At 34.5% G+C, this 24860-nt stretch overlaps 4 protein-coding genes across 5 annotated transcripts; all 4 read right to left on the minus strand.

The window, feature by feature from the left end:
• Positions 1–1620: 1620 nt before the first annotated feature.
• On the minus strand, positions 1621–4899 carry LOC135837270 (chymotrypsin-like elastase family member 1). Its single transcript, XM_065352482.1, has 7 exons — positions 4801–4899; positions 4525–4629; positions 4322–4437; positions 4107–4222; positions 2489–2763; positions 2225–2370; positions 1621–2012 (listed from the first exon to the last, which is right to left on the minus strand). Exons 1-7 carry the CDS (start codon positions 4892–4894, stop codon positions 1818–1820), a joined length of 1047 nt encoding a protein of 348 aa, XP_065208554.1. The 5' UTR covers positions 4895–4899; the 3' UTR covers positions 1621–1817.
• Positions 4900–7019: 2120 nt separating this feature from the next.
• On the minus strand, positions 7020–9290 carry LOC135837269 (chymotrypsin-like elastase family member 1). The gene is made up of 7 exons (XM_065352481.1): positions 9197–9290; positions 8926–9030; positions 8700–8815; positions 8489–8604; positions 7877–8139; positions 7613–7758; positions 7020–7399 (listed from the first exon to the last, which is right to left on the minus strand). Exons 1-7 carry the CDS (start codon positions 9279–9281, stop codon positions 7205–7207), a joined length of 1026 nt encoding a protein of 341 aa, XP_065208553.1. The 5' UTR covers positions 9282–9290; the 3' UTR covers positions 7020–7204.
• Positions 9291–10573: 1283 nt separating this feature from the next.
• On the minus strand, positions 10574–12902 carry LOC135837273 (CLIP domain-containing serine protease C9-like). Its single transcript, XM_065352484.1, has 7 exons — positions 12792–12902; positions 12518–12622; positions 12298–12413; positions 12091–12191; positions 11493–11743; positions 11232–11374; positions 10574–10949 (listed from the first exon to the last, which is right to left on the minus strand). The coding sequence occupies exons 1-7, from the start codon at positions 12874–12876 to the stop codon at positions 10752–10754; spliced, it is 999 nt and encodes a 332-aa protein (XP_065208556.1). The 5' UTR covers positions 12877–12902; the 3' UTR covers positions 10574–10751.
• A 6012-nt stretch (positions 12903–18914) lies between these two features.
• LOC135837277 (chymotrypsin-like elastase family member 1) lies at positions 18915–21763 on the minus strand. Of its 2 annotated transcripts, XM_065352489.1 has the most exons (8): positions 21651–21763; positions 21383–21487; positions 21150–21265; positions 20974–21074; positions 20376–20638; positions 20110–20255; positions 19784–19982; positions 18915–19024 (listed from the first exon to the last, which is right to left on the minus strand). In XM_065352489.1, exons 1-7 carry the CDS (start codon positions 21709–21711, stop codon positions 19788–19790), a joined length of 987 nt encoding a protein of 328 aa, XP_065208561.1. In that variant the 5' UTR covers positions 21712–21763; the 3' UTR covers positions 18915–19024; positions 19784–19787. The 2 variants fall into 2 exon arrangements, with proteins under 2 accessions (XP_065208561.1, XP_065208560.1); XM_065352488.1 differs by having other exon boundaries at positions 18915–19982.
• Positions 21764–24860: the final 3097 nt, after the last annotated feature.

Raw genomic sequence — 24860 nt, forward strand, 5'->3', positions numbered from 1 at the left:
CATAATTTATATATTGATTGGAATGTTGCAATGAAAAAAGAAATGCGCTGATTTGAAACTGGATAGTTTTCAATTGAATATGCTTGTAGTTGAAGTGTACATGTCTTGCTTTGTTAAGCCACTGAGGTGTCACGTGATTGGCCACGGTTGCCAACTTCAAAATGCCTGTATTTATTTCACGATGTTTTGGAATTAACAATTATGACTAAAAAATTGATGCTATATTTTTTTCCAAAGTATTTTCCAAATTTTGAGCCGCCTCATCTCTCCCTTGTCGCGAATCGCGAATAAAATCAAAATAAAATATTATTTTGTCCGTTACAGGGCTGTAAGGTAATTTATGTTGGTTTTTGCACAACATTGGCATAGGGTGTTGCCTAAATCGTACCACTGCTTGGTTTTTAGGACCTAGAGAGCCCAATTTTCAATCTTTTTGACTGATTTTTTTTTTTTTGAAATTGTAGCTTGAAACCTTGGTCTATCAAATGATGTATCAATAGAGTAATTTATTCTTCAACAAGAGCAGATATTTCAGTTTCCGCGAAGGTCTTCAAATGGTACGATTTGGGAAACTAGTCTTCTAAATTGTACCACCAGTTCCCCAAGTTGTACTACCCAGTCATTTTGTTAGTCGTATTTTGAAGGAAGTACAATGAAATGAGGTAAACAAATTCAAGAAAAAGCATAAGGTTCTCATTTGTATCCATTATAGCACATATTTTGATTTGTAAAATGAGAAAAATACTACATGTTTGTCTTAAAGCTTTTTATTCAATTTTCATGTAGTTTCTTTCTGGTATGATTTAGGGAACTGGAAACCTCAATGTAGTATGATTTGGGCAACTTGGGCATTTTTTGAATAACTGACAGCACTGACATAAAATATATGTACTTGTAACTGACATCTGTGGGTGATGAAATAAGTATAAATATGTGTTTCAAGTGATCCATTGAAAAAAATTCCATTCGATTAATCCTATCAGGGCGCCAATACCTTACATACCTACATTGAAAAAAATATAGATCACAGCCACATATTTTCTTTAAATCGTGATAAGTTACACAGACATTAGTCAATCTGGCTGATTATTTTTGTATAGTAGGTGGCAACACTGACTTGGATTTTTCTAATTTTAAAAAGAAAGGGGGAGGAACTGAGATCTTTTCCATTGTATTGCAAATTGAAATTCCAGAAGTAAATATTTTGAGGGTAAAATTTAGTATTTTTTAGACTGATCTGTTCACAATTTCACGGAAGGAAAAAAAATTTATTCTGAAAAATTGTGTGTTGAATTATGCCTCTGTTCTGTGTGTGTCTCGATTCCTGTAGCCAGCAAAATTTATGCCAAAATCATTACTAAAAGGAAGAGAAAAAAATAAAACCTGATCTTGATCGTTGTTAGATCCCGAACTGGAATCACACAGGGAGAGAACGCAAGCGTGTTCGGGTGGATAAAGTTGTGTTGTTTTACTTGTATGGACCTCATGATGAACATATTTCAACAATAAAATTTTTTCTGACAAAGGCAACGACATTTCCTGGTCTAATAAAGATGATGAGAAATTGTAATTACCACGACTCAGTAGTCCTTAACTTCTCGTAGTAAGAGTCAGAATAAATACGTAGTCGAAAATATATTGAATGTGTATAGTATACTTTGGTTGTGTATTTGACAATCTAAAATTGATAATATTTCATCAATTAAGAAATGGCTCTCTTCCTTTACGGTGATGCATTTGCATCTAATAAAATTTATTGATCGATGAAATTCTTCGACGATAGGTAGTAGGTAAGGTACATACTTAATGTTATACTTTCATGTTCCGCCTTCTTCAGGCCAAACAATGCTAGCAATCCAAGGAACATAAAGTGAAACTTTTGTGAATATCGCTAAACTGTAAGTACAATTTAACGAACACTCTCCTACTGAATTCGCAGCTACCCCAATTTGTTCATACATGTTTGGACATGTATCATTCATCAGAACATGTAGAGGTCCTCCGGAGTCACCCTAAAGAAAAGTAAAACAAAAACAATTGAAAAAAATCTTTTAAAATTATTTAGGTACATTTCTCTGCGAATAAATCAGTTGAATCACGAATCTTCATTGTCAAATCATTTAGAATGGACGATGCGTTGGTGATGATTTATCTGCTTTTAGTGGACCAAGCTAAATAATCTATGTAACAGCAAAATATCAACTTGTATGATGTATGTACTTACCATACAAATGTTTTTTTGGTCCTCTGCGGCACAAATGGTGTATGATTTGGCTATGTCAGAGTATACAATATGTTCTTGGTAAGCAAGATCACAGTGCGATTCCTTCAATTGTAATTCAACCATTTTGAGAAAGTTGGTTTGTCCATCTTCAATTTTTATTCAGTTTGACGATGAACCGCGGTTTGTAAAAAATAAATTCAATTAGTCTTGTCCGTAGTAGAAGAAATTTTGAATTTGATTTATGCTTAGAAGTAGACTACCTACGCTCAGTATGACCCCACCCTGCGGCAATAGCACTATTGTACTCGCTAATCTCGTAATTAGTGTTCAAACATATCGGTCTGATGTTTCGATTAAAATGCACTGTTTCGGATAGTTCTATTAGGGCAATATCGTGAGGCCAGGCTTTTGCACTCCTAATCCTATCTGCATCTGCATCCTTGAAATACGGGTGGTCGTAGATGTGATCAACACCATACCAACGGCCGGTCCTATCGTTAGTGGTGTCCAAACTTCCCAGTTTGATTTTAACTTGTCTCCTGTTTTGGTGTGAAATAGAGAACAGCTAACAAAGGAACTGCCCGAGTAATCCGCCTCCGTGGTTTTAATGCTACCACACAATTTTTAAAAGTATGTGCTCAAAAACACTACGTTAATTGATTTTTCACGAATTTTTTGCAAGTTCAACTGCGATTTAAAAAAAAACGCTTTCTTCATAAAAATCACTAGACACCCTTTCGAATCAGAGGCGAAAACTTGGAGTGGTTCCATTGTCAGTTAATGTTTCACTTAATAGATTGGCTATGGCTATTGGCTATAGAAATGAAATTTCCAAAATACGACTACATAATATGTAAGTAGAGGCGGATTTAACGGTGGGGGGGGGGTGTCACACCCCCCTAATATTTATAAAAATTCGGATTTGTCGGCAAAATCGTCGCCTGTCGGCAAAATTGTAAATTTGCCGACAACATCACCAACATTGCATTTACGTAGGTGCCTACACAATTATTATTTTTGGAAATTATCAACGAGAATGAAATCAACACATCGTCCATTCGTCGGCATCGGCAAAATGATCAATTTGCCGACAAAATTACTGATCTATTCACAAAATGATTATCGTTTTTAAAAAAAAAATCGCCCTCGCTTCGCTCGGGCTAAATTGTTGTTTTTTATTTCTCAAATTAACCATAATATTGTGCTTGGAAAATTCTTATAAATTTTTTTAAACTTTTGAAAATGTCAAGGGTGGAAAAATTTATTTTTCACGCCAAAATTACTGCTGTTATTCGTTTCGAATTTGCAAATTTCAAAATACTTTTGCCCTCGCTCCGCTCGGGCCAATCAAGATTTTTTTTTCAAAATTAAAATTTCAGAAACCATTGACTAATTTTAAAAAATACATACAAATATCGAGATCAGAAAAAGTGAATCCTTTCATTAAAATTGATGTTGTTCTACTTTTTGAATTACAAATTTTCCAAAGTTTTTGCCCTCGCTACGCTCGGGCCATTCAAAATCATTCCTTGAGTAATTTTAAGAATTCAAAAATTGAATAGAAAATTCCAGAAATACTCGTATTACCCGAACCAAAATTGTTGCTCTCACAAATCATCATAAAAGCTTTTCGGAAAGTTACTCAAAATTTCGATTTTTCATGCTCAAAAATTTGATTTTGTTCCTCCCTCTACCATTCCAAATAAAAATGTAAACCCCCTCCATGATTTCACTAGGTCGTTAAAATTTCGATTTTTGTCGGAAAAATCACAATTTTTTGTCGGCAAAATGACATGATACACCCCCCCCCCCCAACTAACATGCATTCGATCCGCCTCTGTATGTAAGTATAGGTTGTATGTGGTCAAGTTCATTCACTTACCCTGCACAAACGGTGCCAAACGTACAATGAGCAGCTGTCATCACAAATTTTTCGCTGATCAACGTACCAGAGCAAGTCCTCCCCCTATTTCTTCCAAGAATGAATAGTAGAAATGCCTTTACAAAAAATATTGACAAGGATGTGTGCGAAAATCTGTACGAAGGTTGTGAATGGGAATTCTGTGATAATAATGCACATACATAAGTACAACATACCATGTGAGGAAGCATCCCTTCAGAAACATATTCTCCATTCAGTATTCGATCCATATGGACATTTTTTGCATTAGGTGTTTTATACAGGCAGGCGTATCGTGTATATTCTCTGCATTCTGTGAATAGTATTCAACGAATGTAAGAAACGAATTACCTCAAATGAGTAATATATTTGTACTACACATGGAAATTGAAATCATTACTATTTTGTGCTTTCTTCATTTGATTATCAGCCCATGTGTTGTTCTCATAAGCCATTACATAGTTGTCCCTCAACGAACTGAACGATGTCACCTGAGGCCTGTAGGCTGAAAGATGAAATATTCTGTGAGTGGTTTGGTATTAGAAAATTTTCAATTCGGAACCAGAGAGGTTGGTTATAATTGTCGATTATAATATTTTACGTTTTTCAAATTCAGCTCTCGTACGTTGACGATGATTATGATTATGATTATGAAAATGCAAAATGAATTTCTTACCTTGTATTCCAATCCACAAGCTTATAATCGTACGTGAAAGAGCAATCGGTGTATTTGCCATCGTGATGCATAAGTAAGAAACTGAACAAATCATTCAAGGAGGTGAGTCTACTGTATCGTTTTTTTCTTGGCATATTGTGCAAAGAAATCGCCTATGGTTATTTTGAAATATTTGTGTAATATTACTCCTACTTACACATACCTACATTACAGATACCAATCTCAACTTTTACATCACCCTCAATATTGAAGTGTTGTAGGTAAGGGAAAAAAAGTTGATAGAGTGAGACTGTGCATGATTGGGATAGAGGGAAATTATTATACTTCCTATTTACGTAGTAGAGTCAATAAGTATTCCTTATGGAAGGAATAATTACCTTGCCGTGGATAGCTCAGATCATAGGAAAGGTTCCAATCAATACCAAATACTCTTCACATTAATCATTCTAAATTACCAAATCAATACACACATTCAACACAAGTGTTAGTTATGTGATTTATTGTTTCAACTTGAAGTTGGAATATATGATTCCTATGCATTCACTATCTGTAAAATTCCAATCTTTTCTACAACAAGTAGAAGAAAATAACATCAAAATACACCATTTGCTAGTAAACCCTACCCCATCTTGGCAATCTTTTAACCCTATCATTGACCTATCTTTGACAGAATTTGATAAAAATCTCACTAACCCCATCATACTTGAAAGACATTTTCTTCTTCTTCTTGACAAGTATAAAGAACACAGTCACATATATACTGATGGCTCAAAAACCAAACAATTCACTGGATGTGCTATCATTCATGGCGATATCTCTATTCCCACTGCTCTCCCCTCCCTTTGCACCATTCTCTCTGCTGAATTATATGCAATTAAATCTGCAATAACATATTCCCTTGATTTTTCATTAAATAAAGTTACAGTTTTTACTGACTCACTATCAGCTCTTTTATCAATTCGCAGTTGACAGTCCCAATAGATGGCGCTGCTACGAGCAATGAAACTAGGATAACATTTTTCATTACATGTATTCTTATGGGAGATTTGTGATTTTCAAAAATTAATTAAAAATTGTGTAATTATCGTAGGAATATAATTTTTACTTCAAATGAATGTTTAATTCTTCTACTTTTTGAGAAAATTTATTACAATTTCTTAAACATTGTTTTTCTTGTGAAAAAATTGCTTTGCACTTCCTATGTTTTTCAGCATTTCAGGATACAATAAACAATGCAAATACGTTGTAAATGCGGTGCAATTTTTTCGCAAGAAAAACTATGTTTAAGAGATTGTAATAAATTTTCTCAAAAAGTAGAAGAATTAAACATTCATTTGAAGTAAAAATTACACTCCTACGATAATTACACGATTTTTAATTAATTTTTGAAAATCGCAAATCTCCCATAAGAATACATGTAACGAAAAATTATATCCTAGTTTCGTTGTAGTTCTGTTTTGACTGCTAGATGGCGACTACTTTGCTGTCAAGTGCGAATAAAAAACTATAGATCAAAATATTCACATCCTATATCACTTGAAATTATTGAACTCCTGCAACTCTTCCAAAACAGCACACCCATACTATGCTGGATACCTTCACACTCCCAGATTCATGGTAATGAGTTGGCTGATAAAATAGCTAAGCAAGCACACCTGCACCTCCCCCTTTCCAACATTCCAATCCCTCTATCAGACCTAAAGCTCCATTCAAAAACTTTAATGCATGAAGTGTTTCAATCTTCATGGTCTCTAATCCCAAGCTCAAATAAACTAAAAAGAATAAAAAATACTACATCTTTATGGAAAACTTCTGAACAACTTCAGCGTAGATCTGAGGTTCTTCTCACCAGACTCAGAACTGGTCACTCTCTTCTTACTCACCAATTCATGTTCCTCAAACAGCCTCCCTCATCATGCTCAGAATGCAACATCCCCTTAAACATTGCTCATCTACTAATAGACTGTCCTTCCTACCAAAGTGAACGCTCCAGACTTCTAAATTCCAACCAACTTCAAGTCCTCCATTCTAATGACCCCACTTACATAGACAATGTCATCAAATTTCTTTACTCTACTAAATTAGATAAAAAAATTTAAAACTTGAAACTCAAAAACCCAGGTATACTTCAACAATGACACTTCCTGGACTAATAAAGATGATGAGAAAATGTAATTACTACGATGCTCGTAGTAAGAGTCAGAATAAATAGTCGAAAATATATTGAATGTGTATAGTATATTTTAGTTGTGTATTTGACAATCTAAAATTAATAATATTTCATCAATTAAGAAATGGTTCTCTTCCTTTACAGTGATGCATTTGCAATTTTGCATCTAATAAAATTTATTGATCGATGAAATTCTTCGGCGATAGGTAGTAGGTACTTAATGTTGTTATACTTTCATGTTCCGCCTTCTTCGGGCCAAACAATGCTAGCAATCCAAGGAATATAAAGTGAAACTTTTGTGAATATCGCCCAACTGTAAGTACAATCTAACGAACACTCTCCTACTGAATTCGCTGCTACCCCAATTTGTTCATACATGTTTGGACATGTATCATTCATCAGAACATGTAGAGGTCCACCGGAGTCACCCTAAAGAAAAGTAAAAAAAAAAAACAATTAAAAAAAATCTTTTAAAATTATTTTAGGTACATTTCTCTGCGAATAAATCAGTTGAATCACGAATCTTCATTGTCAAATCATTTAGAATGGACGATGCGTTGGTGATAATTTATATCTGCTTTTAGTGGACCAAGCTAAATAATCTAACAGCAAAATATCATCAACTTGTATACTTGTACTTACTCCACAAGTGTTTTTTTGGTCCTCTGCGGCACAAATGGCGTATGATTTGGCTATGTCGGAGTATTCAAAATCTTCTTGGTAACTACGATCACAGTGCGATTCCTTCAATTGTAATTCAACCATTTTGAGAAAGTTGGTCCATCCATCTTTAATTTTTATTCAGTTTGATGATGAACCGCGGTTTGTAAAAAATAAATTCAATTAGTCTTGTCCATAGTAGAAAAAATTTTTAATTTGATTTATCCTCGGAAATAGACTACATACGCTCAGTAAGACCCCATCCTGCAGCAATAGCACTATTGTACATGTTGATCTCGTAATTAGTGTTCAAACATATCGGTCTGATGTTTCGACTAAAATGCACTGTTTCGGATAGCTCTATTAGGGCAATATCGTGAGGCCAGACTTTTTTACTCCTATCTGTATCCTTGAAATACGGGTGGTCGTAGATGTGATCGACACCATACCAACGGCCGGTCTCATCGTTATTTTTGTTTAAACTTCCCAGTTTGATGTGAATTTGTTGCCTGTTTTAGTTTGAAATAAAGACGAGCTCACATAGAAACTGCTCGAGCTATCCGCCTTAGTGGTTTTATGCTACCACAAAATTTTTAAAAGTATGTACTCAAAAACACTACGTTAATTGATTTTTCACGAATTTTTTGCAAGTTCAACTGCGATTTAAAAAAAAAAAGCGTCTTCTTCACAAAAATTACTAGGCACCATTTCGAATCGGAGGCGAACACCTCGAGTGGTTCCATTGTCAGTTAATGTTTCACTTAATAGATAGCTTAGATATGAAATTTCCAAAATACGACTACATAATATGTAAGTATGAGTTGTATTGTATGTATGTTGTCAGGTTCATTCACTTACCCTGCACAAACGATGCCAAACGTACAATGAGCAGCAGTCATCACAAATTTTTCGCTGATCAACGTACCAGAGCAAGCCTTCCCTATATCTCTTGCAAGAATTATTATTAGATACGCCTTTACAAAATATTGATAATGATGTATTGGAAAATCTGCACGAGGGTTGTGAATGGGAATTCAGTGATAATAATGCACATACATATACAACATACCATATGAGGAAGCATCCCTTCAGAAACATATTCTCCATTCTGTATCCGATCCTTATGGGAATCTTCTACATCAGGTGTTTGATACTGGCAGGCGTATTGTGTATATTCTTTGCATTCTGTGAATATCATTCAACGAGTTTTATAAACATTACCGAAAGTTTGAAAGAAACGCAGTACCTTAAATGAGTAATATACATATACTACACATTAAAATTGAAAGTATTACTATTTTGAGCTTTCTTTATTTGATTATCTGCCCATGTTTTGTTCTCATAAGCCATTATATAGTTGTTCCGCAACGAACTCAACGATGTCACCTGAGGCCTGTAGACTGAAAGATGACATATGAGGTGAGGGGTTTGATATTAGAAGATTTTCAATTTGAAAATGGAGAGGTGGATAGTACATACATAATTTTTATTACAATATTTTACGTTCGTCAAATTCAACTCTAGTACGTTGACGAAGTTTATGAAAATGCAAAATGAATTTCCTACCTTGTATTCCAATCCACAAGCTTATAATCGTACGTGAAAGAGCAATCGGTGTATTTGCCATCGTGTCGCGTAAAAAACTGAACATTTTATTCAAGTAGGTATACATTGTGTACTATGCCATTGTTTTCGTGGCGTATTGAGCAAGGAAATCGATTACAGTAACCTTGAAAGATTTGTGCAATATTATTGGTACTTGCACATTATAGGTACATTATACTAATCTCATGTTTCACATAACCCTCATTAAAGGAAAAAAAGTTTCTTTGATTTTTAATTAAATTTCAGGAGAAATTGTTGTCTTCGTTCAGCTAGGAAGGAACTTCTTTCAATGCATTTTCTCTCTCAAAATTACCAAGTTGCTTCACGTTGTATTTTTTTTTTTTTTTTTTTTTTTTGGTTTTTAATAATTGCAAAAAGTCTTGTCTTATTGCCGAAAAAATTGCCAAAAAATCTCACTTTTTCATTCAAAAAGTTTCCAACTCAAAATCAAGAACTTGAGCATTTCAATTTGTAATGTTTTTTCTGGGGGGTGTTTATGTAATTACTTGATCCTGAACCGAATCAAACCTGATCTCTTAAACCTGAACCTCGAAGCTCTGATCCATGATCACGATCATTATTCGGATACTTATACGATTTTAAAAACTGAGAAAAAATTGAAAGTATCCGTAAGCTGTGGAGTAGATCTCAGATATTTAAATGTTGAAGATTTGGTTTGTTTATTCGAGGCTATTTGGCCACATCAAAATTTGGATGTTTCCAATTTAAAAAAAGGGGGGAAATACTGCGATGTTTTCTGTTGTAGTTGAAATTCCAGAAGTAAATACATTGAGGGTGAAATATAGTATTTCTTATACTGATCTGTTCAGAATTTCACAACCCCCAAAAGAATAATTATAGTATTTTTTATACTGATCTGTTCAGAATTTCACGACCCCCAAAAGAAAAGAAAAATTTTCATGAAACATTTTGTTAAATTCTGCATGTATTCTGTATTTCTCAATTTCTGTAACCAGCAAAATTTATGCCAAAATCATTACAAAGAGGCAGAGAAAAAAATTGAACTCGATCCCGATCCTGATCTCGATTGTTCTTAGATCCCAAACTATAGAACTGAACCTGAACCTGAACCTTAAAACGCTGAATCCGAACCCCAACCCTTAAACCAGATCCACTTGGGGGAGAACGCCAGCCCGTTCGAGTGGGCAAAGTTGTGTGGTTTTACTTCTACGGACCTCATAAACATATTCCAACAATGGAAATTTTGCTGACAAAAGCTACGACATTTCCTGGACTTATGAAGATGATGAGAAATTGTAATGTTCACGACCCACTAGTCCTTAACTGCTTGTAAGACTTAGAATAAATTGTCGTAAATATATTGAATGAGTATATTTGGGTAGTGTATTTGATAATCTGAAATTTATAATAATTATATTATTTCGTCAATTAAGAAATGGTTCTTTTCCTTTAGGTACAGTGATACATTTGCATCAAATAAAATTTGTTGATATATGAGATTCTTCGGCGACAGTTAATAATTATTATTACATCTTCATGGTCCCTCTTCTTCAGGCCAAACGATGCTAGCAATCCATGGAACATAACGCGCAACTTTTGCGTATACGCCGCAATTGGCATCGGAATTTAACGAACATTCGGAATTACTTGATTGCGTATTTACCCCAATTTGTTCATACATGTTTGGACATGTATCATTGATCAGAACCTGTAGAGATCCTCCAGAGTCACCCTAAGTATAAAGAAAAAAAAACAATTGAATTCTTGGAATTTTTTGATATTAAGTACATTTACATTTAATTGCTTATAAAACAGTTGAATCGCGAATCTTCATTCTCAATTTATGTAGAATGGACGATACTTTGCCAATAATTTACCTGTTTTTGTGAACTAAGCTAATAATCTAATGGCCAAACATCACCAACAGATTTGGGATGTTAATTTCGCCTGTATTTGTTTCTGAAAATCTATTGAAGCAACTTTTGTATAGTTACTATTAGTGGTAGGTACTTACTCCACAAGTGTTTTTTTGGTATTCTGAGATACGAATGGTGTATGATTTGGCTGCGTCCAAGTATTCAATATCTTGGAGAAACTCATCACAGTGCGAATCCTTCAATCGTAACTCAACCATTTTGAGAAAGTTGGTCTTTCCATCTTCAATTTTTATTCAGTTTGATGTTGAACCGCGGTTTGTAAAAAATAAATCCAATTAGTCTTGTCCATAGTAGAAGAAATTTCGAATTTGATTTATCCTTAGAAATAGACTACGTACGCTCAGTACGACCCCATCCTGCGGCAATAGCACTATTGTACTTGCTAATATCGTGATTTGTGTTCAAACATATCGGTCTGATGTTTCGATTAAAACGCACTGTTTCGGATAGCTCTATTAAGGCAATGTCATGAGGCAAGCTTCCTACGTACTTGAAATACGGGTGTTCGTAGATGTGATCAACACCATACCATCGACCGGTTCCATCGTTGGTCTTGTCTAAGCTTCCCAGTTTGATTTTAACTTTTCCCCTGTTTTAGTGTGTAATGAGGAAGAGCTTACAAAGGAACCATTCAATGCATTCCCAAGTTTTGAAAACAGCATGGACAGAAATATGTACTGCGTTAGTGGATTTTTAACAATTCTTTTGAAAACACCAACTAGGTATCCTGATTTTAAAAAAAATAGCGCTTTCTTTTCAAAAATCACTAGGCAGTAGGCACACTTTCGAGTCAGAAGCGAACACCTCGAGTGGTTCCATTGTCGGTTGATATTTCAATCAATATATGTATAGGCTAGATATTAAATTCCCAAAATACGACTACCTACATAATATTATGTAAGTATCTAGTATATGTGTCCAGATTCATTTACTTACTCTGCACAAACGATGTCAGAAGTACAATGAGCAGCTGCCATCACAAATTTTTCGCTGATCAACGAAGCAGAGCAATTCCAAAGTGGAGTAAATATAAATGCCTTTACAAAATATTTAAAATTTTGTAGGTTTGTACTGAATGGTGTGCCCGAAAGTCCGTACGACACGGTTGTGAATGAGAATTTGGTGATAATAGATAGAACATACCATATGAGGAAGCATCCCTGCAGAAACATATTCTCCATTCAGTATCCGATCCATATGGGAATCTTCTACATCAGGTGTTTGATACTGGCAGGCGTATTGTGTATATTCTTTGCATTCTGTGAATAGTATTCAACGAGTTTTATGAACATTACCGAAGGTTTGAAAGAAACGTAGTATCACTAGTGAGTAATATTGTACAAATGGAAATTGAAATTATTACTATTTTGAGCTTTCTTCATTTGATTATCAGCCCATGTTTTGTTCTCATAAGCCATTATATAGTTGTTCCTCAACGAACTCAACGATGTCACCTGAGGCTTGTAGACTGAAAGATGAAATATGCAGCGAGTGGTTTGGTATTAGAAGATTTTCAATTCGGAAATGGAAAGGTGGACAGTAATTTTTCATTATAATATTTTACGTACGTTTTTCAAATTCACCTCTCGTACGTTGAAGAAGTTTATGATTATGAAAATGCCAAATGAATTTCTTACCTTGTATTCCAATCCACAAGCTTATAATTGTGCGTGAAAGAGCAATCGGTGTATTTACCATCGTGTCGCGTAAAAAACTGAACATTTCATTCAAGTAGGTAAGTGTACTATGCCATTGTTTTCGTGGCGTATTGACTAAGGAAATCGATTACAGTAATCTTGAAAGAGTTGTGTAATATTACTGGTACTTAACTTACGCATCACCTACATTACACTAATCTCATCTTTTACATCACCCTCATTATTTGAGGTGTTCTTTCAATGGGTTTTTCCACTCGAAATTGCTGAAACTTTTTTTTGTGGGAAAAATGCCAACAAGTCTAATTTTTTTTCAATGATTGTCCAAAAGTATCGTTTTGCCAGAAAGTTTCCAAAAAGCCCTTCCTTTTGTAAAAGTGTAGGAGTGTTGCTTTATTTTACCATTTTTTTCCCGCTAGAATAAATTTACAAAAATGCTTATGTAGGTACTTTAACTGCCGAAAATATTGCTGACAAATTTCACTTTTTCGTATAAAAATTTCAAAATAGTTCAACGTTTTCAAAATTGAGAACCAGAACGTTAACGTTTTAACTCGTTACGTTCTGTGTTTTTTTGATTTTTTTTTTACTACATCAAGTTCTTCTCGCTAATCATTATTTTTTTGGTTATTTTTTGCACTTTTACATTTGCTAATGTTTTCCTTTGAAAAAAATTGAGCCTAGGTAAGTCCTGAAAGTTGCAACCTTCACAAGGTACATGTAGGGCTCTCTTAGAAAATGCATGCCAAATGTTAGCTCCTCAACAGGGATAGTGGTCCAAACCCATCCTGATCCCTTATCTTAAAAATCCCGATTATTTTTAATGAACCTGAATCGAAACAAAACCCTACTCCTTAAACTAGAAACCCTGAACTTCGAAACTCTGATCCCTGATCTTGATCATTAGGGCAACCCAATATATTTTTTTGAATGTTTTTTTGTTGCACTCCGATTACAAATGTAACAAAATCATTTTACGTTTTAGAAAATTGCCTTTCATTTAAGACCTACTTCATTTAGAATATTTTCGAATATTTTGCCTTAAAATGAATATTTTCACATATTTGATTGCTATTTGAATATTTTTGGCTAAAATTACCACATATTTCGCAATTTATCGAATATTTTGGAAATTTTTGCATTTTGAGAATCGCAACACAGGTAACATCATTTTCACAGAATGTTGAAGATGAAAAAAATGGTTCTTTTTAATGATGATGATATTGATGATTTCTTTCTCTTTCTTTCTTAGAAAATTGAAAACTACAGACCAATAAGCATTAGCAATACCATAGGAAAAATATGAATGGTGCTTTTCAAGAAGGTCCTATCGACAAAAAACTAGTTTTGAGAAAAACGCATTTTTATATTTCAGTGTTTTGTCATTTTGGTTTAAAATGATATAGCGAGCTCCGTTTTTTTTTGTTGAATAGAAGCATCTTTCCACTAATTAATTCCTGCGTAGTAATTTTTTTTCCACCACCAACATTTCCATGGGAGCGCTTTACAAAAGAGACCTCGATAGGACCTTCTTGAAACGACAGGACCTTCTTGCGGTTATTCACCTAAAAATCGATTTTATTCCTTCTCAAACCCACCAAAAACATGAAATAGTCACTCTTGAGAAGTAATTTTCAACGCAGAATTCAAATTTTGAGTCAATTTTGCCCCTCGACCCCCAGGGGGGGGTGGTACCAAATGAAAATTTGGGGAAAATGTGAAAAAATCGAGTATAGTGTCAAAATCTTGATACTTTGGGTTAAAAACAACGATTTTTGAGTCAATTTCCCTCGTAGGCCCCCAGGGGGGTGGTACCAAATAAAAATGCGAAAAAATCGAGTATAGTGTCGAAATCTTGGTACATTTGGGCTGAAAACCCGATTTTCGAGTCAATTTTGTCCCTCGGCTTCCGGGGGGAGGGGTGTGGTACCTAATCAAAATTTAGGATAAAAGTGAAAAAATTGAGTACTTTAATGTAATATCTTTAATACTGTAGGGCAGAAGTTTCTTCCGCCAGCATTCCCCAAAACGACGAATATGAAAAATTATGCATTTTAGTGTATGTAAAACAACTGCGATCGATTTACCTGCGGAAACCTGCTATCATCTCATACTTTAGCCATGCATGTGTGAGTGCGCACTCGATTTTTTCACTGTTTTCCCCAAATTTCGATTTGGTACCACCCCCTTCCTCCCTGGCGTGCGAAGGACAAAATTGGCTCGAAAATCGGGTTTTCAGCCCAAATGTACCAAGATTTCGACACTATACTCGATTTTTTCGTATTTTTATTTGATACCACCCCCCCTGGGGGGCTACGAGGGAAATTGACTCAAAAATCGTTGTTTTTAACCCAAAGTATCAAGATTTCGACACTATACTCGATTTTTTCACATTTTTCCCAAATTTTCATTTGGTACCACCCCCCCTTGGGGTCGAGGGGCAAAATTGACTCAAAATTTGAATTCTGCGTTGAAAATTACTACTCAAGACTGCCTTCTGGTATAGTTGAGGAGGTGGATAGCAAAACGCAATAACTCCATTTTTGGTTTTTTTGGGAAATTAGGAAAAATTGTCAGGAGGGGAAGGGTTGGGGGTCGAGTTCCGAAATTGGTGTCAAATGAAAGGGGAAGGTGCCACAAATAAAATTTCCACTCAATTTCAAAATTTCGGTCACCTGGGTAAACACAGTGAGGAAAAGAAAAAAAAGTTATTGCGTTTTGAACGCAAAATTTTTTTTTAGTGTTTTTCTGCAAAAAAACGTATTTTTTATTTGAAAAAATTGATGTTTAATCGAGAATTTTCGATAAAAAACAATTAAAAAACTGGAATGTCAAATTCAAACAATTCCTGTGTGTGATATGGCATTCAGAGAGTGGCAACGAAAGCACCATTTTTTTAAGTAACTCCTACCCAACGATTTTCAGTACCCACCCGATGAAAAAAAAACAGTGTTACCACATCTGCGCAACTGAAATGTATAAGAAGTAGTGGAGTTATTGCGTTTTGCAAACAAAATCTCATTTTTCAATGCATTTAGCTCTAAAATCAGACTTGTTTTCCTCGATTGCGCTATGATATTCAACTGATGGACAAAATCTGACACCGGGAATGGATTCCCCGTTGAATTTTACATAAGGATAGATATCAAACTCAATTTTCGTAATTTTGGAGTTATTGCGTTTTGCTATCCACCTCCTCAGTTGTGATCAACCATTTCGGAGAAGAAGGTAATGCGTGCATTTTCCAGTTGCGTTTCCTAGCCAACTTCATATAGCTGCTGTTTGTGAACAACACCACATGGAGCGCTGCGGTTTGCACCATCTTATGTAGAAAACGTCAGAGATTCAAATTTCATGAACTCCTCAAAAAGGTCCTATCGGTCGATAGGACCTTCTTGAAAGGCACCATTCATATTCTCATCAGTTTTAAATAATAGGCTCAAAAATATCCTAGAAAGTCAACAACCTATGGAACAGGCAGGTTTTAGAAAGGGTTTTTCAACCACTGACCATTTACATGTTTTAAACCATATCATTGAAAAGAGTAATGAGTACCAACTAGAAATTTACCTACTATTTATAGACTATATAAAAGCCTTTGATTCTCTAGAACACGAGTTCATGATTGAAGCACTAATTAATCAAGGTGTGCCTATCATGTATGTGAAAATGATTATAGAACTTTACTCAGAACTGAAGGCAAGAATAATTACAGAAATGGAAGGGGAATATTTTGATGTGGGAAAAGGAGTAAAACAAGGGGATCCTCTCTCGTCACTGTTATTTATCTCCTCTTTGGAAGAAATTTTTCGCAAATTAAACTGGGAGAAAAAAGGAATTGTTATAGATGGGTCCTACCTGAGTGAGTTGAGATTTGCAGATGATGTTGTTCTTTTTGCAAGTAGCATATCCCAACTACAATGTATGGTTGAAGAACTCAATAATGAGGGGAAAAAAGCTGGTCTACATATAAATTTTGGCAAAACAAAACTATTAACCAATTCAAAAAATAACACTACCTTACAGATTGATGGTCAAAAAATAGAAGGTGAAAAAGAAATTATTTATCTAGGACAACAGATAAACATAGGAGGTTTTAGTGAAGGGAGGGAGATCCAAAGAAGAATAACACTATCATGGAATAAATTTTGGTCATTAAAACACATCTTCAAGGGGCCCTTTACAGAAAACCAAAAAAGTATAATCTTTAACTCATGTATTGAACCAGTTATGACTTATGGAGCACAAACGTGGGCAGTTGATAAAAAATCTCTGAACAGAATTCGGACCACACAAAATCGAATGGAACGATCGTATTTTGAACTTAAAATTGAGGGATAGGGTAAAGTTGAAATTTATTAAATCCAGACTAAAATACAATAAAGATTTGGCCAAAGAGGTCAGAAAGAAAAAATGGAAATGGGCTGGCCATGTTGCAAGGAGCAGCTCACTGAGATGGACCCATCGGGTGACCTTTTGGCAGATGTATGGGAAAAGAAATCAGGGCAGACAGAAAATGAGATGGAGAGACGACATATGCAAACTTCTTCAACACAGCCACTTCCACAGAATAGCTGAGAACAGAAGAGAATGGATACGGTTGGGGGAGGCCTATGCTCTTACTTAGGGCCATGGCAGTGTTATAATTTAAGATTGTTAATACTGCTGTAAAATAAAGGCTATTATTATTATTATTATTATTATTATATTGATGATTGATGAAATGATGATGAAGATTGAATTTTTAAATTCAAGCTTCGATTTTTTTTTTTTTTTGACGATCAAAATAGAATTTTAATTCAACAATTTTGTTCCATTTTGCGAAATTGCGAATAGGGCATGTAATTTAGGAAACAAAACCCAACGACGATGTAGCCTTTTTTGTAATGTGCGTGTAAAGGCGAGTGAAACGATACCAAATTTGATTTAGAATATTTTCGAATATTTTAGGGCTAATTGAATATTTTTGTCGAATATTTCACCTCAAAAAATCGAATATAATTATATTGAATATTTTACCTTGAATGAGAGCATATTTTGGGTTGCCCTATTGATCATTATTCGGGGTGTTCGGGTTCAAGACCAGGGCTGCAGGAAACGAATTATGTAGTTGATGAAAATGGTACAACTTCATAGAACAATTTTCAGCATTTTTTTTTGAACAGGGTGGGTCATTTTCACTTTTTTTTCGGAAATAGTTTCGAAAAAGACAATTGCGTTTAAAAATAATAATGAGGTGTTCCCAAAACATTAATATCTAGGCGTTATATTGGAACCACTGAATGCAGCTTTTCGAATTGTTACGACTTTTAAAGGTTGAAGGGTACTTCTAAATTCTAAAAAAGATTTGGAAAATTTATAAAATTTTAATGTCGGGAAGCTGTGGAGTGGGTCTTCGATCTTTAAAAATTGAAGGTTTGGAATTTTCGGCTTGTTTATTCAACCCTATTTGACCTCATTGAAATGTGGATTTTTTCAATTTTAAAAAAAAAGGGGGAAGTACGATCTTTTATTTTTGAGTACAAGTCAGGATTTCACAAGTAAATATGCTAAACATGTAAATTAAGGGTAACATTTTGGTATTTTTTAGGCTGATTTGTCCACAATTTCACGATCCTCAAAGGCAAATAAACATTTGATAAAAATTCACAATTTCACATTCCTCGAACAGGCTCGAAGGCAAAAAAACTTTCCTTGAAAAATGAAACTGTCTGTTTGATTCTGCACCCATTTTGTATGTCTCGATTTCTGTAGCCAACAAAAATGCCAAAATCTTCACAAAGAGGCAGAGAAAAATTTGAACTTAATCCCTATCCGATTCTTTATGATCCCGAACTGGAACTGAACCTGTACCTTTAAACCTTGAATCCGAACCCCGACCCTTGATCCTGATCCACACTGTGGGAGAACGCAAGCGCGTTCGGGTGAGGAAGTTGTGTGATTTGACTTCTATAGACCTCATAAACTTATTCCAACAATAAAAATTTTGCTGATAAATGCAACGGCACTTCCTGGACTAATACAGTTGATGAGAAATTGTAATTTTCACGACTCACTAGTCCTTAACTGCTGGTAAGAGTCAGAATGAATGGTAGAAAATTGTTATTGAATGTACATATATGGTATATTTAGATTGTGTATGTGACAATCGGATATTAATAATACATATTTCATCAATCGAGAAATGGTTTTTTTCCTTTACAGTGATACGACATCTGCATCAAATAAAATTTGATGATCGGTGACATTCTTCGGCGATAGTTATAAATTGAGGAGGTGGATAGCAAAACGCAATAACTCCAAAATTACGAAAATTGAGTTTGATATCTATCCTTATGTAAAATTCAACGGGGAATCCATTCCCGGTGTCAGATTTTGTCCATCAGTTGAATATCATAGCGCAATCGAGGAAAACAAGTCTGATTTTAGAGCTAAATGCATTGAAAAATGAGATTTTGTTTGCAAAACGCAATAACTCCACTACTTTTTATACATTTCAGTTGCGCAGATGTGGTAACACTGTTTTTTTTCATCGGGTGGGTACTGAAAATCGTTGGGTAGGAGTTACTTAAAAAAATGGTGCTTTCGTTGCCACTCTCTGAATGTCATATCACACACAGGAATTGTTTGAATTTCACATTCCATTTTTTTAATTGTTTTTTATCGAAAATTCTCGATTAAACATCAATTTTTTCAAATAAAAAATACGTTTTTTTGCAGAAAAACACCAAAAAAAAAAATTTTGCGTTCAAAACGCAATAACTTTTTTTTCTTTTCCTCACTGTGCTTACCCAGGTGACCGAAATTTTGAAATTGAGTGGAAATTTTATTTGTGGCACCTTCCCCTTTCATTTGACACCAATTTCGGAACTCGACCCCCCACCCTTCCCCTCCTGACAATTTTTCCTAATTTCCCAAAAAAAACAAAAATGGAGTTATTGCGTTTTGCTATCCACCTCCTCAATTATTATTACATTTTCATGGTTCGTCTCCTTCGGGCCAAACAATGCTAGCAATCCAAGGAACGTAAAGTGCAACTTTTTGGAATATCGCGTAACTGTAATGGCAATCTAACGAACATTCGAAACCTGCATTCGTAGCTACCCCAATTTGTTCATACATGTTTGGACATGTATCATTCATCAGAACATGTAGAGGTCCTCCGGAATCACCCTAAAAAAAAAAAAAAATTGAAAAAATGTTTGAAGTTGATTTACATTTTACTGCGAATAAAATAAAATCAGTTAAATCGTGAATCTTCATTGTCTAATCATTCATCAACTTGTATGATTGTACTTACTGGACAAACATTTTTTTGGTCCGCTGCGGCACAAAAGGTGTATGATTTGACTATGTCGATGTAGTAGAAATGAATTCGGTAAGCAAGATCACAGTGCGATTCTTTCAATCCTAATTCAACCATTTTGAGAAAGTTGGTCCGTCCATCTTCAATTTTTATTCAGTTTGATGTTGAACCGCGGTTTGTAAAAAATATTCAATTACACTTGTCCATAGTAGAAGAAATTTCGAATATGATTTATCCTTGGAAATAGACTAAGTACATACGTTCAGTACGACCCCATCCTGCGGCAATAACACTACTGTACATGTTAATCTCGTAATTAGTGTTCAAACATATCGGTCTGATGTTTCGATTAAAATGCACTGTTTCAGATAGCTCTATTAGGGCAATATCGTGAGGCCAGCTTTTCAAATCTGTTTCTGAATTCTTGAAATACGGGTGGTTGTAGATGCGATCAACACCATACCATCGACCAGTCCCATCGTTAGTGTTGTCTAAACTTCCTAGTTTGATTTTAATTTGTCTCCTGTTTTAGTGTGAAATAAAGAAGAGTTAACAGAGGAACTACTCGAGGTATCCGCCTTCGTGGTTTTAATACTACCACACAATTTTTAAAAGAGCGTGGTCAAAAACACTACGTTAATTGATTTTTCACAAATATTTTGAAAATTCTCGCGATTTAAAAAAAATGTGATTTCTACACAAAAATCACTAGACACCCATTTCGAATCAGAGGCGAACACCTCGTGTGGTTTCATTGTCAGCTAATGTTCCACTTAATAGATAGCCTAGATATTAAATTCCCAAAATACGACTACATATTATGTAAGTAGGTATATGTTGCCAGGTTCATTCACTTACTCTGGACAAACCGCATCAAAAGTACAATGAGCAGCAGTCATCACAAATTTTTCGCTGATCAACGTACCAGAGCAATTCCCAAGTTCACCGAATAGAAATGCCTTTACAAAATTTAAAATTTTGTAGGTTTGTACGATCAGAATTTAGTGATAGTATTTATTGTAAATAAAACATACCATATGAGGAAGCATCCCTTCAGGAACATTTTCTCCATTCAGTACCCGATCCATATGGGAATCTTCTACATCAGGTGTTTGATACTGGCAGGCGTATTGTGTATATTCTCTGCATTCTGTGAATAGCATTCAACGAATTTTATGAACATTACCGAAGGTTTGAAAGAAACGCAGTATCTCAAATGAGTTGCAAAGCAGTAGATACTACACATTGAAATTATTGAAAGTATTACTATTTTGAACTTTTCTTAGTTGATGATCTGCCCAAGTTTTGTTCTCATAAGCCATTATATAGTTGTTCCGCAACGAACTCAAAGATGTCACCTGAGGCGTGTAGACTGAAAGATGACATATGAGGTGAGGAGTTTGGTATTAGAAGATTTTCAATTCGGAAATGGAGAGGTAGACATTATTTTTGATTACAATATTTTACGTTCGTCAAATTAAACTTTCGTACTTAACGATGTTTATGATTATGAAAATGCAAAATGAATTTCTTACCTTGTATTCCAATCCACAAGCTTATAAGTGTACGTGAAAGAGCAATCAGTGTGTTTGCCATTGTGTCGCGTAAGAAACTAAACGTTTCATTCAAGTAGGTACATATACTTAAATGTACATACTAATGCCATTTTTTTGTGACACACCTAAATATTGACCAAGAAAATTGCTTGTTGTAATCTTTGAATATTTGTGCAATATTATTTTGCTTACACATACCCACGTTCTTTTACATCACCCTCACTATCGATGTTCTGTAAAGGAAAAAAAATCTTTTGATTTTCATTCAATTTATTGAAAGTTTTTGTCTCCGTTTAGGTAGGTAGTTTTTTTATGCCGTTTTTCACTCAACATTGGCAATAGTTGTCGTTTTTTTGAAAAGAATTGTAAAACTCGTTTTTTTGCCAGAAATTTCTCGAAAAGTACTTCTTTTTGTTGTAAGAATGTTGATTTATTTTGCCTTTTTTTTTTTGATAGAAATTTCAAAAATTCTTATTTTATTTCCAAAAATTTTTATTTTATTTCCAAAAATTTCCAAACAAATGTCACTTTTTCATCAAAAAGTTTAAAAATAAGTGTGGTAGGTAAAACCTCGACATGTGCAAATTCGCGTTTAGTGCAACTAAAATGTAATCCCCAGTCTATACAGTCAATTTAGGATGATTCCACGTCGATTCAATCAAGAAGTGGTAAGAGGGGTCGGCGATTTTTTTTGAAATTTTTCCTGTGGAAAGACCTTCCGAAGGGATGACCAATGGCGCAAATCGCAGCCCTCTAGCTCTTTTTTAAAAGGCTGCTAGGGAGTGTTAAAGTTTTCAGTGAACTTGAAATATCATCCATTTCAGCAGTGGATTACTCGATAACCGGGATACCTACCAAAATAGGACTTTTTCCCATGGTTAGGGGGTTTGAAAGGCTTTTCGATGATATTAAAGCTCTTTAGATGATATAAAAATCAGTGTTGCCACATTTTTTCGTCTGAAAAATTAGCTGGAAAAGTTTCAAAACGTAGTTTTCATATTGTTACGACTCTAAAAAATCATGAAAAAAATATATTATGGACAACTTTTCATGCTGAACAACATATTAAAAAATTGGGATGGCATTATTTCGTGAAGTCGATTTAAAAAAATTGAAAGTTTGCGAAAAAATGCGATTTTTTTATTTAAAACATGCAAAAAAGTTCTGACTGGTGAAGTTGACCCATTTGACTCCTATTCATCCTTATCCGCTGAGAAAGTTGAAAAAACCCCTTCACTCGATGAAATGAACCCATCACAAAAAAATAAAATTTGAAAAAATTCAATTTTCAATTCCAAACATCAAAAAAAGTTTAAACTTGTTCAGCTGCCTTATTTTGACCTCTTTCTGGCGTTTTTCATGAAAAAGTTGAAAAAATCGCACTCATAGCAAAAAAACTAAATAGTTTATTTTTTGAATTTTTTTGAATTTTGATTTTTTTTGTGATGGATTCGTTTTATTGAGTGATAAAGGGGTTTTTCAACTTAAAAACCAGAACGTTTCAATTTGTAATGTCCTGTTAGGTTCTTCTTGAGTTGGTATCGCCATTTTTTGGTTATTTTTTGCACTTTTACGGTTGCTAAAGTTACTTCCTTCATTTTTTTTTTTTTTTTTTTTTTTTAATAAAACAAATCGAGCATAATCCCTGAAAGTTGAATCCTTTACAAGGCACATTTAGAGTAGGTACTCTCTGAAAGTGCCTGTCAGTAAACCAGGTCCTGATCCCTGACCTCGAGGGATCCCGATTATTCACACTGATCCTGAACCGAACCGAACCAGACCTGATCCCTTATTAAATCTGAATCTCGAAACTCTTATTCCGATTCCTAATCCGTGATCACGATCATTATTCGGAAATACGATTTGAAAAATTTAGAAAAAATTGAAAGTATCGGTAAGCTGTGGAGTAGATCTCAGATCTTTAAAAGTTTAAGGTTTGAAATTTCGGCTTGTTTATTCGAGGCTATTTGGCCACATAAAATTTGGATTTTTCTAATTTAAAAATACTTAAGGGGGGAATACTGCGATCTTTTCTGTTGTATTGCAAGTTGAAATTCCAGAATTAAATACTTTTAGGATAAAATACGAGTAATTATAGTATTTTTTATACTGATCAGTGATCTGTTATAAATTTCTCGACCCCCCCCCCCCAAAAAAGAAATGAAAATTTTTCATGAAAAATTGTGTTAAATTCTGCATGTATTCTGTGTTTTTCAATTTCTGTAGCCAGCAAAAATGTATGCCAAAATCATCACAAAGAGGCTGAGAAAAAAATTGAACTCGATCCCGATCCGATCACTTATGATCTCGATTTTTCTTAGATCCCAAACTACTCGCAGAACTGAACCTGAACCTTCAAACCCTGAATCCGAACCCCGACTCTTGAACCTGATCCATTTGGGGGAGAACCCAAGCCTGTTCGAGTGGGGGAAGTTGTGTGATTTTACTTCTATGGACCTCATAAAGATATTCCTGCAATGAAAATTTTGCTGACAAGAGCAACGACATTTCCTGAACCAATGAAGTTGATGAGAAATTGTAATTTTCACGACTCACTAAACCTTAACTGCTTGTAAGAGTCGGAATAAATTGTCAAGAATATATAGAATGTGTATATTTTGGTTAATGATATAAATAAGAATTTAATTAATTAATAAAAATTTGCTGAATCAATTTAATTAATAAATTCCCCATCTCTCGAAACTATCAAATTGAGCGATTAAACAAAAAATTGTGGCTATAAATAGGCTCCAAACATGTTGAACTCTTCGAGAATGTAAATAATTATTTATTTTTTAAACCCTTTTGAAACAGATTCGCTTGAAGTTGTCTACCTACCTTTAAGATATCAGTCAGCAATCTTCAGAATGTTTTTAATCTTCCCACCCCGTGACGTCAATAGTCTTTTAATGAGTATTTCTTTTAAATATATTTTTTGAAATCAATTCCACATTTGTTGAAACATGTAAGTATTTTCAAACTACGCAGTAGGCGTTTTGGTAGTATTAAGATTCGTATTGTTTGATGGTTTCTTTGGTTTAGGGTCTGGCCAAACGGTATCTGCAATCCAAGAAATGTAGGGTTCTATTTTGACGTACATAAGAATCACTGGCGGCTCGGTTATGTTATAATCCCTTGATTGTGACAAAAGAGCAATTTGTTCGTGTATTGAACACTTGTGTTTCATAC

Source organism: Planococcus citri, chromosome 2 (assembly GCF_950023065.1).
Source record: "Planococcus citri chromosome 2, ihPlaCitr1.1, whole genome shotgun sequence".
Taxonomy (NCBI): Eukaryota; Metazoa; Arthropoda; class Insecta; order Hemiptera; family Pseudococcidae; genus Planococcus; species Planococcus citri.

Bases quoted from the DNA above. Each gene is read 5' to 3' on its own strand.
- LOC135837270 (XM_065352482.1), bottom strand. From the start codon at position 4,894: ATGATTTGTTCAGTTTCTTACTTATGCATCACGATGGCAAATACACCG. The intron at 4,630-4,800 runs GTAAGAAATTCA...TTCATCTTTCAG, and splicing joins CTTGTGGATTGGAATACAAG to CCTACAGGCCTCAGGTGACA. The intron at 4,438-4,524 runs GTAATGATTTCA...TACTATTCACAG, and splicing joins AATGAAGAAAGCACAAAATA to AATGCAGAGAATATACACGA.
- LOC135837269 (XM_065352481.1), bottom strand. From the start codon at position 9,281: ATGTTCAGTTTTTTACGCGACACGATGGCAAATACACCGATTGCTCTT. The intron at 9,031-9,196 runs GTAGGAAATTCA...GTCATCTTTCAG, and splicing joins CTTGTGGATTGGAATACAAG to TCTACAGGCCTCAGGTGACA. The intron at 7,759-7,876 runs GTATGTAGTCTA...TAAAAATTAAAG, and splicing joins AGGATGGGGTCTTACTGAGC to ATGGATGGACCAACTTTCTC.
- LOC135837273 (XM_065352484.1), bottom strand. From the start codon at position 12,876: ATGTTCAGTTTTTTACGCGACACGATGGTAAATACACCGATTGCTCTT. The intron at 12,623-12,791 runs GTAAGAAATTCA...TTCATCTTTCAG, and splicing joins CTTGTGGATTGGAATACAAG to TCTACAAGCCTCAGGTGACA. The intron at 12,414-12,517 runs GTAATAATTTCA...TACTATTCACAG, and splicing joins AATGAAGAAAGCTCAAAATA to AATGCAAAGAATATACACAA.
- LOC135837277 (XM_065352489.1), bottom strand. From the start codon at position 21,711: ATGGCAAACACACTGATTGCTCTTTCACGTACACTTATAAGCTTGTGG. The intron at 21,075-21,149 runs GTATGTTTTATT...AATTTTGTAAAG, and splicing joins AAGGGATGCTTCCTCATATG to GCATTTCTATTCGGTGAACT. The intron at 20,256-20,375 runs GTATGTACTTAG...TAAAAATTGAAG, and splicing joins AGGATGGGGTCGTACTGAAC to ATGGACGGACCAACTTTCTC.